Source organism: Thermobia domestica, chromosome 9 (genome assembly GCF_964235325.1).
Source record: "Thermobia domestica chromosome 9, izTheDome1.hap1.1, whole genome shotgun sequence".
NCBI lineage: Eukaryota > Metazoa > Arthropoda > Insecta > Zygentoma > Lepismatidae > Thermobia > Thermobia domestica.
The window spans coordinates 30091229-30106370 of NC_137462.1; the positions used below are offsets into that span (position 1 = coordinate 30091229).

The window sequence follows — 15142 nt, forward strand, 5'->3', positions numbered from 1 at the left end:
GAATTGGAGAAGTCTATCAATGGAGACAATCATTTACAAACTTGTTTCTAGCAGTCGTTCTAGATTTGATATTTCTAGCATTTTCTGATTCATGCGTGGTCAGTATTTTTTATTTCTCTGAACATAGAATATATAACGAAACAATACATTACACATACAGCAATATTAAGAATAAAGTATTGTCTTTATTGCACAACATGTTCTGAACCATAGAGATTCATCTTAGAATGGATAACTGTTTCTTGCGTCATTTACTCACAATTTTCCTGGCATAAAGACCTGGCTCAGTGCTAGCAACTGCCGTCAGTGCGGAGAAAAGTTATGTGTAATTTGGGTTGCATCTGTCCAGGCGTTCTCACAACTGCAAATTATCTGAACCCCAAGTAATGGAATTAGAGTTCTAAAAAAATATCAGTAATCAAGTAACAATTCCTCAGTAATCATAAAATTGATTGAATTCATGTATAGAAATGTTAAAAAGTGAAAGCGTTTAAAGAATCTGAAAATTTTCATGGCTCAGACAATTTTCAGTACTATGTAAGAACAAGCTAAACAATTTTTCATGAATTGAAATATTTTCTATCTTATATGGAAAAATGGAAGAACTTTCTATGAGTCAGAAAGTTTTCATCATTTTGAAGCAAAAAGTAAAACCACTTTTGTGAATCGGAAAGTTTTATAGATCTGTAGAAACAAGTGAAAGGAATTTCCATAGATCGAAAATTTTTCATCACGATGTAGAAACAAGTAGAAAAAAACTTTTCATAATCCGGAGAATTTTTGATATTATGTATAGTGATGTTAGGTGGAAAATTTTCCACTATATTTAACTGCACATTCAGCTACAAAATTGAATTTCTGTAGAGGAAAGTTAGTCAGCAACAAATTATAATTTTCCAATTAGCTTTCGGGAACCGGAAAATTTTCTAATATTTCAAGTTGGGAAGTAAAATTTTACACAGTGTTTCTCTCTCTCTTCCTCTATGGTTCCAAGCGGTAAGCATACGCGCCTTTGGCATGGAAAATCTGGCTTCGATTCCCAGCGGGAGCTCATGTAGTTCGGATTCCACGTTAATCAGTTGGTCCCGTCTTATATAGTCTCGCTGCTCAAAGGGACGTTAAACTCAAAATGAACTCAATTCAACTCCTCTCTCTCTCTGTCTGTCTGTGTGTGTGTGTATACGCAAAATACAGAGAACATATATCGAGTTCATAGAGTACAAATATCCCATTCTATTATTTAAAATTTCAATTTATTAAAAGTCATGAATATTTTCCGATTCATAAAAGCATACTCCACTTATTCCTACATCGTTGTTTAGCCGTAAAATTTATTGGTAATAAACATTGTCTTAAAAAGTTTCATGAAGTGAAAATCTAACGATTCTTCATTTCAAAAATGTTTCAAAAACTTCAGCGCGTTCTTCCCTCAGAATCCACCTTTGATCCTACAATATTAGATTTCGTCAGTTTAATACGCATAAGACGGTTTTCTCATAGCTTTACTACTTTTATAGATTAACATACTGCAACATTTATAAATACGTAGATATAATATAAAGTGCCTACTGTAAATTTTTGACTACCCTAAATTCGAGTTTAAGTAACTCATGAAAGCAAATGCTGATCATTTTCTGGAAATAAACATTTATTTATTCGTATATTTGTTCAGAACAGAAAGTGAAATATAAGTAATAAGGAAGCTAATTTGTGTACTTCCAATAAAATAATAAAACAAAAATAAAAATCTGCACTATTAGCGCTGCGTTCTAAAAGCAACAAGTAATTTCATTTTAATTTACAAAATAAAAAACATATTTCTTATATCTATCTATCTATCTATCTATCTATCTATCTATCTATCTATCTATATATATATATATATATATATATATATATATATATATATATATATATATATATATATATATATATATATACTATCGAATCGTCATTATTTCTAATACATTTTTATACATAATAATGGTAGTTTTACAATACAAATATCTGCTCTAAGATGTTGATTTTACAAAATTCCAATATTGAAATTATGATTTACGAGTGTTAAACACAATAAAATCACTTTTTCTTATTTTATGTTACAAAAATAATCTTCGTAAGGAACTTTTATGTAGTTATTTCATTACATAGGCAGGCCTACATGTGAAGAAATAGTGGAATTTTCTGTTTCTGAAATTGATAAATTCACAAAGGTTTCTTTTCAATTTCTTGTTACATTTTAAATATTGGAATGGGACATTTGTTCTCTACAAACTCGATGTATGTTCCCTTTACTTTACACACACACACACACAGAGAGAGAGAGAGAGAGACTGTATATTTTTACTTTCCAACTTGAAATATTAGAAAATTTCTGGTTTCCGGAAGCTAATTGGAAAATTATAATTTGTTGCTGTCTAACTTACCTCTACAGGACTTGAATTTTATAGCTGAATGTGCAGTGGAAAAGTGGAATAGTGGAACATTTTCCACCTAATATCACTATAGATAATATCAAAAATTTCCGGATTATGAAAAGTTTTTTCACTTGTTTCTACATCGTGATAAAAATTTTCCGATTCATGAAAATTCCTTTCACTTGTTTCTACAGAGCAATGAAACTTTCCGATTCACAAAAAGTTGTTTTACTTTTGCTTCAAAATGATGAAAATTTTCCGACTCATAAAAGGTTCTTCAATTTTTCCATACAAGACAGAAAATATTTCGATTCATGAAAAATTGTTTCACTTGTTCCTACATAGTACTGAAAATTGTCTGAACCATGAGAATTTTCAGATTCTTTAAACGATCTTTCACTTTTTAACATTTCAATCAATTTTATGAATACTGAGGAACTGTTACTTGATCACTGATATTTGTTAAGAACGGAAAATTTTTCGGAAAAAATATAGAAGAAAATTTTTCACCTTACATCACGGCTAAACAACGATGTAGGAATAAGTGGAGTATGTTTTTATGAATCGGAACATTTTCCGTTCCAAAATTTTCCGGAAAATTTTCATCACTTTGCAGGACATACAATTTTTCGATTCGTGAAAAATTGTTCCACTTATTCCTACATAGTACTGAAAATTGTCTGAGCCATGAAAATTTTCAGATTCTTTAAACGATCTTTCACTTTTTAACATTTCAATCAATTTTATGAATACTGAGGAACTGTTACTTGATCATTGATATTTGTTAAGGGAAAATTTTCCGATAAAAAATGTAGAAGAAAATTTTTCACCTTACATCACTGCTAAACAACGATTTAGGAATAAGTGGAGTATGTTTATATGAATCGGAAAAATTTTCCGGAAAATTTTCATCACTGCTTGTAGGTCAGTCTTTCGCGGACTGAAGCACAAAACGTTTAAAGACAGAGTCTTAACACACAGTACACCTCATTCTTTTTGGAGACATATATTTTAATAAAATACTTTTTAAGAAGAACTCACAATCTTCCTAATTGTTCTTTCTTTATTTAAAACTAAGTTTTTCGTGGTAAATACAACCCAATCTTACAGATTCGATCGCTGGCTGAATTGGAATTATAGCTCAACATACTGTAACAGACCTTCAAAATATAAATATCGATCAGTAATATTTTTGGTATCGATATTTCGATGTTGGAAAATAGCGATCGACCCATCAAAATATCCATTGGCGTAACTAGGATATTTCGCTAGGGTGTGCATGGATCCTTATTTGTAAAGATTGAAAGAAGTCTCACAGTTTCAGCCTATGGTCCAACGGTATTCTAGAGGGTACAGCAGTGTTCTAGGGGACTAGCCCCTCCCCCATCTCGTTACCCCTGTAGAAATATCAGATATCCATAGTCTATCACTGAACCACAGCTTGCACAGAACGTTGCTAGAAAAGAAAAAGACCGAAAAAAACGGATTAAGGTAATCAGATATCAACTCTGAGGGAAGTGAGTGGTAAAAATCCTTACTAATTTGATGTGGTACAGGATATACAGGACGTTAATGAACTATACCGACTAACTGTAAGAGGTGATTCCTCACATCAAAATAAGAGTAAGTTCATATGGATCTATGGCGAAAAGCATAGTTTCAGAGCTAGGGCTGTCCAAAATTGCGAAAAAGCTAAATTTCAATTGGCTCTATTTCGAATTCCAGAAACTGTGGATGATGGTTTTTATCAGCGTAAAGAAAGTCACGCATACACAAACCAAAGGCGCATATTTCATTAATTGTCAATAGGTGTAGAGGGTATTCCCTACAGGGTGTAATTCTCAGATATGCTGTCAAAAGAGTTTTCAGATATACCCTGATTTCAAGGAGGGTCCAAAGTCGGCAAGAGGTAAGCCCTGATAATAGTGGATACCTAATGCTTCAGAGGGAAGGTGAAAGTGTTAGGAACCAGCAGCTCCATGTTTTATTGTTTTGAGAATAAAGTGTGATGATATGTATTTCATCACGGTATATTTCACGTTTTCTTCACTTTTAAGTGTGAAAGAAAACAACGCATTATACGTTTTTTCCCGAGTACAAGAGACAGAGCTGCTGACGTCCGACATCGCGCTAAAGGATTCTGTGTTCACTGCTATCAAGGCTTATCGTTTGCCTACTTTGGACCAATCATAAAGTCAGAGCATATCCCAAAATTCGGTTTATGGCATGTCTGGGAATTTCACACTGCAGTGAGTACTCTATAAACCCATTGAACATTAATTAAATATGCATTTTTGGATTGCATATGCGTGACTTCCCTTACGCTGATAAGGACCACCATCCACAGTCTATCGAATTCGAAATAGGGTCTCTTGAAATTTGACTTTTTCGCGTTTTCGGACAGCCCTAGCTCTGAAACTAAGCACTTTTCGCCATAGGTCTATATGAACTTTTTCTCCTATTTTGATGTGAGAAACCACGTCGTAACAGTTTGTCGGTATAGTTCATTAACACCCTGTATATGTGGTACAGCCTGGGTTGTTTCTACAGCGTTAAACATGCAGTTCTAGAAAAAAAATATGTAATGAAACAGGGTCTTCTTTCATTAATTAGAGAAACTTGCTTAATTATACTTACAAAACTTAAACTTACGTAAACGTTTCTTTTTCTTTTTTTTCTGAGATTCGAAAAGCTCTCTAATTATTATTTTTTCTTCGTATCAGTGGTAGTCTTCAATAAATTTAATTGGGCAAGCTTGAAAGTTGTGTTTACGTAAAAGAATAAAATTACCTTTTTATTTAAGAAAAATAACCTGTAATTATATACAGTATATTAGTTATACTTTTTTTTAGTTCATTTGTAATGGTGTCATGAAAATGTTAAATTTATTTCTTCAAATTAAATTTTTAAACTTATTAAATTCACATTAAATTAATTAATCAATAGTTCAGCTTCTTTATATATATATATATATATATATATATATATATATATATATATATATATATATATATATATATATATATATATATATATATATATATATATATATTCTTTCTATAATCAACAAGAGAAGCATCGCTTGGCTTAGATATTTAATTGGTATTCGTCCCCTTCTCTTTTTGTTTATTCTGCTGTTAGTTAACTTTATCATTGGAATGATCCCTGTAGTACGTAAATTTTCTTTTCCCTTTACGCCGTCCATTGGCCGAAAGTACGCTGAAAATGTTCTCTTTTTGGCATGGAATTTCCCTAGTCGCATTAATAATAGAAGGAATGCAAGACCGTATCTATAGAGGAATAATGTCAGGTTTCAGAATCTCCCTCACGAAATTATATGTATATATATATCGGGTGTAACTGTTATTATCAGAAAAATGAATCTTTAAGTTTTACGTCCCACAATTATGCCGGTTAGGCTAAAGGAGACGTTGATGATGAGTGAAATGGTGGAATGAAGAAAGCGGGAGAACCCCGAGAAACCCCACGAGCACGGTGTTTGTCCAATACAAAGTCCATACAACAGCAGGGACCCCAAGCACCGGAGGTGAACGCTCTACCACTGAGCCACCGTGCCCCCTATTATTATCAGAGTTACAACACAAGGCTCGCTAATCTCCTTGTTGTAGATGCTGAAAATAACCACCATTAATCTCTTAGCACTTTTGGACCTTGGTCAGCAAGTTGTAGAAGGCAGATCGAAGCTGGGCTGCTGAAATTTGATGTAATCTCATCAGAAACGTTCAGCTGCAGTTCTTGAAGACTATGAGGGTTGTTGCGATACACCTTAGACTTGAGGTTTCCCCACAAAAAGTTATCGCACACGACAGATCAGGTGACCGGGGTGGCCAGCTAGGGCTGACACCAGACCTCTGCTGACAACTCTGTCAGGAGTGAAGATTGTATAAATGTGATCCACCAGTATTCATCCACATGATCAACGTGATATGCCAGTCTCTTGCAACAGGCGTCGGGTTGATTTGGTAGGGCTCTGGAGCATTTTCTGGTTAACTGCATCCACAATTTCAGGTGTTTGGACATGTTTCGGAATGTTTTTTGCCTTGTTCAAGACAGATTTTATCTGAAGCCATTTTCTGATTAATCGTTGCATTGCATTCTTTGCTGGCACTTTGACTCCATGAAATTCATGAGCAAACAACTGATCGCACTCTTTCCACAAATTTGATTTCACGTAACTTTCCACAACGAACACTATCTACTGCGCTGTGAGTACCATCTTCAGCTGTGCACCACTTATCTCACACTGACACAGCCCACACTAAGATCTGAACCAGTGGTGTGTTTCTGTGTATACATTCACGTCCAATTCGGGCCACTTTTATTTACCCCACCCTGAATAACATAAGTATAAGTACAGTTTCAAGTTAGAAATAAACCATTTTTTGCACAGTTTTGTACAGCTAGTAACTCTCTTATATTCTCTTTTTATTTTCTAGAGACTACCCGATTGATGTAGACGACAGCAATAGTAATGATGATTCTCAGCTGACATTTTATTGCAAAGACATCCCATCTTACCTGTTCGTTGATATTTTGTACACGTCCGTTGATATAGGAGATATTCGGCCTGTGAATCGAATTGCAGGAGCTAAAGTACGGTAAGTAATAGTAACAGCTTTAATTATTATTATGGCGTTTGTCAAAGACTTCTGTATAATCATGTGGCCGCGCCTCCATTGGACGCGATTGCGAATGCGAATGCGAATTTTCCTGCATGTGTAAATAAATTGGACTACCTCGACTAGTTCCGACCTGCGAAAAGATGCGAGTGCGAACGATCCCAACCTGCTGGGATTGTTCGTCCGAATTCGTGAGAATGGAGAGTCGTCTGCAGAGGAATTGAACGCTACGTGAGAGAAGAAAGTTTGTTTTGCTTGAAAGCAGATGACGTTGCGAGGTGCGGAGATTTAAAAAAAAAATGGAAGTAGATGTGGATGCTTTAATAAATTATGTTTTTGATAAAATTCGATTGTGGAACCAAGCTCAGCCAGATTATCACAAACGACACGTCGTGCACAAATTATGGGCAGATGTAATCAAGGAACTTGGAGTGGAAGGTATTATATTTTTCTTTGTTTTGTCTTTAAAATATGAAGATTTAATTAATACACGAACTGCAACTTTTTATTCAATTTATATTTCCTTTTTATTCCTCAAATAATGATTTTACGAATACAGGTAATTATTGACAAATATGTTTGAAATAGCAAAAACTGGTTTCTTTGCTCATGGAGAAAATTTTCTTAGAAAGTAGTTTGATTCTGTAATCTCTAATTTTATTTAGTTAATTTATTTTAAAGTGAAAATATTAGCTGTTACCACGGAAGCTTATACTCTCGAAAATTGGAATATTTTTCAAGTGCAGATGAGATTTTGTGAAGTATGTAATAGAATGTTGCAGGTGTCATTCTAAAATACTCGAAAAACTTTTCTTCTTGCTGTTCTAGCTAAGGCAATAAGTTAAATTCTCGCTCCTCATTTCTTCATAAAAATATGTCATTTATCCACATTCGTCCTCTCAAGACTTTAAGGTACAAATTTTCAAGCAAAAATGTTTCACTATAAAACTTTGAAAGAGATATTCCAACTTGATTCGCATTCGCAAAACTTCGGATCTAATTGAGTTGACTTTGAGTTTAACGTCCCTTTCAGGAACGAGGCTTTATGAGTGGGGACCTACTGATTAACGTGGAACCCGAATCACATGAGCTCCGCTGGGAATCGAATCCAGGTCTCCCACGCCAAAGGCGCGTACGCTAACCTTTAGCTATGATATCAACCTTTAGCTCAACTTCGGCTCTAGTAAAGGCACATGAATTTGCAGTTTGCATTCGCAATCGCATTTGAAAGCAATGGAGGCGCGGTCTAGTACCAGAAATTATATCCGGATTCAGTGAAAATATTCGATAGACCGTGATTTGAATGTCACCAGATTTTTTTTTTTTTTGTTTGTTTGTTTTTGTTTTGTTTTTTGTTAGGTATCGCTTTGATACTGGAGAGCTAGATCGCTACCAACATAAGCAGAGCTTCTCGCCTTATTAATATGTTCTTTACTCTTGATGTATATCAAACTCAAGGGTGGGAAGTTGACTCTCCTGTGTCCCCTAAATGACGCCCGTGTGCAAGGGCACCGATCCTGGGGGGGGGCGAAGGCCCGGTCCCCCCAAAGCTCATGTGGGCCCCCATGTATTTTTTGAATATGTACTTTATATGTATTTTTTATTATATGTCTTGTTGTATGTATGTTTCATGAATGCTCTGCCCATGTGTAACTTATGAGTACCTTTCAAATAAATGCTCCAATTTAATTATTGTCATTGATCTTCCCCATGGTCATCATACGTGCTTTCAGACCAGGAGACCTGCGTTCGATTCGTGGTAGGAGCTAATGTGGTTTGGGTTCCATGTTAATCCATAGTTCACATTTCGTACAGCGTCTGTGCTGAAATAACACATTAAACTGCAAATTACTGAATTTGGTATTGTATTGTTAGTTTACCTTAAATGTGGACTTTCATGCAAAGCGTCCGTTGTGTTCTTTGCTTGCGATATGACTGAATAGTCAATTGAGAAAGTTGTTTAAGTACGGTTCTAACTAACTCTGTTGGCTAACACACAGAAATTGCTTGCATGAAAATCCGCCCTAAAAGTCCTCCTCCGACTCGCGACTACTGATTTTATTTACAAAATCACACACGATTTTACTTCCCATCTCACTATAGTTCCAGTATGCTGTGAACAACAATAGGTAGCGATCTGCAAGTGTTCCTTCTCTAAAAAATTTGAAGTCTCTAGGTTGAAATTTATAAAAGAAATTGTGAATTTTTGTGAAAGGTAAAAAAAAAAAAATACATGGAAGAGATACGAATACTGTAGTGACATCTATCGGCAAAACTTGTCCCTTTACACTAACCTTAAACTAAATCATGTTATGCTGCAATTATTAATGATTCATTTTCTTATGAAAAACGATCAAAATTTTAAGGCGTTTTTAAAGAACTCCGCCCCAATGAGAACTCACTACTGAAAGTAAATTACCCGTGAATATTTTCTTGGAAATGATTTATAGAATTATTAATCAAATATTTATTTTATGAAATATGGACAAAATCACCAAGGTCAGTTTTAAGAAAATTGTTTAGAAAGCGCTTACCCCATTAGTAAACTAATCCTTGTGGATTTTCAGGGGAAATGAGTTATGTTATATTGTCAAATTATTAATGAAATATTTTTTTAAAATATAAGCAACATCGCCTGAGTCTAATGCATTAGCCCGAAATTGAAAGAAAACATAACTGGCATTTAGCCCGAAATATAATAATAATAATAATAATAATAATAATAATAATAATAATAATAGTAATAGTAATAGGTCGAATAATAATAATAAAGTTAACAACTGGCATTAGCGCCAAACGGAATATAAACAGCTTACAGTACAGTTGACATTAGATCCAAACAGAATAGAAACGGCTTACAACTGGCACTTGCCTCGTCCTCCCCAACTATCAGGCACAATTCCAGTCAGTGGAAGATCCAGGGGGGAAGGGTGATCGAGTCGATCGCCCTTTCCCCAGAAGAGGAAACTATCTTATTTTATCCTATATAAATAAAACCCATCCCAGAGTTTGAAGCTCTTAAAAGTAACTAAGTAGCAGTATGACAACTCGTCAGCCCTCCAGAAGTCGGTCCTGGATCCGCCCCTGATTCCAGTCGCCATTTTTTTTAGACTACTTATTTAGACTAGTGATTTTCAGCCTGTATGCCGCGAGATTTGGCGTATGTGTCGCGGAACTTTCGAGGCAGTGTGGCAGTGAAGATAGAAGATAAATACAAATAAGTAATTCATATAATTTTTTTTTAAAGTGACAAGAAAATGTTGCAAAATTCTAAAACATGTTTATTTTTTAGATATGTTCAAGACTGCGTATTAATAATAATTAATGAGAAACTGCCACAATGTTGCTAATGCATACGTTAGTATACCGGGGGTATGTACGTTAGTGTTTCTCAAAAAAGGAGACTGTGGCGTGAACCCCAAAAAAACAAAGTCGAGATCCACTGACAGCCAGTGCAAAATATTAGCAATAGGTACTAAATGTAGAAAAGTTTTAGTATCGCTGTTCTGGAGTCTAAAATTCATGTCACAACCAAAACTGTATAGGTGTGGTCTTAGAAATACATAGATATATGCTGTCAAGGAGATAGAGTTCCAGAAGAGACATATACGAGGGTAATTCAGAAAGTAATGCCTCCAAGGTGATACCTTTATTTGTGTTTGATATATAACACCGATACAAGTATCAGTAGAAAGCTTGCAATGTCAGCTACAAATGATGGCATCATTTTTCAACATAGTCCCTTTACGGACAACACATTTGCGCCAACGCGAAACAATGTTTTTCATGCCGCCTGCGAAGAATTATGGTGGCACTGGTGCTTCCACCTCCGTGTCACAACTGTGGCGGTTGGCCCTTAAGAGGCCTCATCCCGGTGAAATTAAAATACCGCTAATTTTACAGTAATTATGTGATATCTTCAAATAGATAAAAGATAATCGAAATGTGGAACAAGAGCGCCCTAGACAATATCATTTTACATGAGATATCGTTATCACGACTCACTTATTATCTGCTTTCGATTTCGAGCCATTTTGAAAATCGGCATTTATTTTCGCGTTTCTAAACGTCTGAAAACAGAAAGTCACTAGGTGACTTGTGATAACGGTACCTCACGTAAAATAATATTGTCTAGGGCGCTCTTGTTCCATATTTCAATTATCTTTTATCTATTTGAAGATATCACATAATTACTGTAAAATTAGCGGTATTTTAATTTCGCCGGGATGAGGCCTCTTAAGGTGAAGCTTAAGTTTGGGAAAGAGGCATAAGTCGCAGGGCGCAAGATTCGGTCTATAGGCAGAATGTCAACAACACTTTGCCAGCAGATGGGACAACTTTGAATTTTTTGGCAGAGGAGAAGATATGTGGCGGTACTCCATGGACTGACGCTTTGTTTCCGGGTCGCAATGCACGACTCGTTGCTGGTGATGAATGTTTCTGACCGTGAGTGCACAACCTTCGGCAGTTAGAAATTCAATGACAGCACGCTGTTTCAACCGTGCTCCATTACTCTGGAACGGAAAGAGATAGGAAGGTAAAAACAAGTGATATTCTATAGATTAAACATTAGTGCATTGATGGGGAACAGTTCAAAATGTTTGCAGTACTATTGGCAGGGCTTGGAGGGATTACTTTTTGAATCACCTTCGAACAATATGCTCAGTAGCCGTTTGGAGTACTCGAGAGCCAACTAGCTAGACTAGAGTTTCGTAGCAAAAATTGTAATAGTTTCCAAGTTCCAAGTGTCAGTTTTTGTTGGCAATTTTTTGTTTTCCTCCTAGTGCAGTATGACTTACGACACCATCTGACGTGAGATACAACGTCCTAGTTTTCGTAGATATCCTCATAGTTCCTGGTGTCTAAGAATTCTTAGTTCTAAATATAAACTCTGCTTTCGTGATGCTTCGTCATTAATCTCCCCCGTTCTACCCCACCCGTCTGCTCGCTTAAATCATGTTTTTAGCCAGTTTTCTCTTCCTTTCTTTGAGAGAATGAGTATCGGTGCAATTCTCACAGTCAATCAGTGACTATACGAACTAGAATGCACCAGAAATACTCATTTGGAGATCATGGGTCACTGCCAAGGTCAATCATGATTGGATCCACTTGCTCGTTGTTTCATATGTTTTTGTTTCCTTCTTGTGTTTTTTCTGGCGGTGGACCAATTCCAAGAAGCGCCAGAATATTGTATTGTGCAGGCGTTTTATTTTTAATTCTAAAATCCAGAAAAGAAAATGCCAATACTAGGAGGATACGCTGATTATTATCAACCGAAGTGAGATTAAAAATCGGGGAACGTTGTGATAACTGCTATAACTGGCGGAGTGGTGTCATACAGCCAATCGATTTATTTATGTCTGTTACTTGTGGTACCGCGCACACTAGAAATGAGCGAAGAGAGATTTTTTTGCTCTTTGATTGGGAAAAATAGCAGCTCGGGAACAGGCACGTAGCCGGGATTTCGGAAAGGGTGGGGGGTCCGTGACATGAAATATTGTTGTCATCACATCAAAGGCTCGAGCATTCTAAACTATTTTACTGGAATATATGTTGGTTCGTTTTGCCAGGATTTCGTAATGACTGGGGGGGGGGAGACATGAAATACTGAAGATCCAGGACGTCGATGAATATAAACTACTTTACTGGCAACATATATTGGTCTGTTAGGAGAATAAAATTGGGATATGTTAGTAAGTATTTTAAAAACAATGTATGAAGAAATTTCGTGTAAAAGAATATAAAAGGCATTGGAAAATATTTTACAATATCTGCGTTCCTTTTTCTGTTGAACCAAATGTTAACAGAACTTTCTTTCCACATAACTTTTTTGTTTTTATTATTTCGTCCATTACTGTCTGTTCTTAATGACAGGTTAAAGGAGTAGTAGAAAATTGTTTCTGAAATAACATGTTGGATAGTGCAGAGAAGCGGTGACGAAAAATTATTTTTAAAAAAATGTCCACACTGTTACAGAACGGCACTATGCTTTCGAAAGCTTAAAGTTTCCCTGACTAGTAGCAAAAATTCTGAGAATTCGGTAAGCTTTCTAGAAATTTCAAATTCCCTGACTTTTCCAGGATATCTCGCTCATTCGCCATCATGTATTGCAAGTATTACAAATCTCCTCACAAGGAAGAGTAACCAAAAGGTTGATGTAGCTTTTTAACGCTGATTCTTCTTTTTCTCGTTTCTTTTTGTTTCGTCGTTCCTTAAATTTTTCATTTCTGGTTTCTGGGGCCGCGGTGGCTCAGTGGTAGAGCGTTCACCTCTGGTGCTAGGGATCTCGGGTTCAAACCCTGCTCCCGCCAAGTGAACTTTGTGGTGGACAAACACCGTGTGCGTGGGTTTTCTCGGGGTTCTCCCGTTTCCTCCCACTTTCTTCATTCCACCATTTCATTCATTACTCATCATCACTGTCTCCTTTGGCGTAACCGTGGGACGTAAAACTCAAAATTTCATTTCATTTTTCATTTCTGGAGCGGAGGGGACCCCCTTGGCTCCGTCCCTGTCGGGAGGGAAGTCAATTCGATAAAAAAAAATACATTTTTTACTGATGTGACTTCTCTTAGAAGGCGTCACTGGTTGGTTGTTCGATTCCTTACTATTGTCCGATTGTTGTTCCAACCAATAGAATGATTCTTAAAGCGTAAAACAAAACACTTGGTACGGTATATGTTTCATAAAATTATTAGTATTATTTTAACTGAACTTATGTTAGAATACATTTTGCAAATTAAGTAGGGAGTCACGGTGGCTCAGTGGTAGAGCGCTTGCTTCCGGTGTGTGAGGTCCCTGGTTTGATCCCCGGCTAAGTAAATTGTGGTAGACAACATCGTGCCCGTGCGTTTTCTCGAGGTACTTTCACATTCTCATTCCACCAATTCTTCTAGCGTTGCCTTAATCATTGTCTCTTTCAGCCTAAAGGCGCATAATCATGGGACATTAACCCTTTCGCTGCCACCTTGATTTCAGTATCCCAACCCAATGCGCCACTTACACTTTTGCAACAAATTAGCTACATCTAGCGGAAACCAAGCACACTACAGAAACTAACAGGCCAACATTGTGTGCCACCAGAGTAGAGATCTGCACAGACCGGATTTTTTTTTAAGCCCGGATCCGGTCCGGCCCGTTAATTTATAATGTGAGTCCCGACCCGAGTCCGAAATATGCTTTATCTTTTTTAAGCACGAGTCCGGCCCGAGCTCGTGTGCTAATGAAATAAGCCCGAATTACAGAAACTTAATAATTAATGCAAATTTTTAAATTTTTATTTACAACAATTAGACGTTTAATTTTGCAGTTTTTAAAGCTTACATGATTCAGAGAGATTAACGAAATAAAGCTTATGATTTGCACTTGTTAACTATATAAATTATCTAAAGACGATGGTCATTTATATAAATTCCGTCTCCGTTAGCCTCGGTGCATAAATGTGGGACGTCAAACTAAATACTTCATTTCATTTATATAAATTCTCATGAAATGCCCAGCTTGAAATGAATACTCCAAATATTTAAATCAAAGTGTCAATGTGTGCAAATTCTTATGCAAATGGATGTCACTAAACTCACTTTGATAATCCTCAAAACAGTCATTGCCAATTGTTGTGAAAAAAAAGAATGGAATCCATACTCTGGCTGCTTACTTTCGCTCACAGATAAACTAAATGGGCCTTATGCAGAGACGTTCTGACGCGTAATTAGTGCCATACTAAAGAGTTCGACTAACATGTTTCCTGCAGTAATCAGACCATTAGTATGACGCTAATCATACGTCAAAACGACTGTGCATAAGGCCCAATATGTTTATTTCTGTTACTTTTAGTTTTTCTCTCCACTACTAGACAGTTAGCTTTACTCTCAATTATAAAATGATAATAACATTTTTATTATGGGCGTCTCAAGTTAAAAATTTAGAAGTGCTTTAAAAGTTATCCATGAAGAATGGTCCCATAAATATCATTGTACGGTATATTTACAAAGTTAGGCCCGATAAAGCCCGAGAAATATGATTGTATATTTAACAATTTACGGCCCGAGCCCAAAGTGATCTATGCTTCGTAGGCCCGAACGCCAGCCC

The 15142-nt window shown here is 36.1% G+C and overlaps 1 protein-coding gene and 1 long non-coding RNA gene across 4 annotated transcripts in view; one reads left to right on the forward strand and one right to left on the reverse strand.

Moving 5' to 3' along the window:
- LOC145694516 (uncharacterized) overlaps positions 1 to 15142 on the forward strand; it is a 452605-nt gene that overhangs the window by 396440 nt on the left and 41023 nt on the right. For both annotated transcript variants that reach the window (XM_081770828.1, XM_081770829.1), the window contains one exon: positions 6875 to 7036. In XM_081770828.1, the coding sequence (XP_081626954.1) occupies positions 6875 to 7036 (162 nt within the window). The remainder of the gene's footprint in view (positions 1 to 6874; positions 7037 to 15142) is intronic.
- LOC145694518 (uncharacterized) overlaps positions 1 to 15142 on the reverse strand; it is a 202010-nt gene that overhangs the window by 168491 nt on the left and 18377 nt on the right. The window lies entirely within an intron of this gene.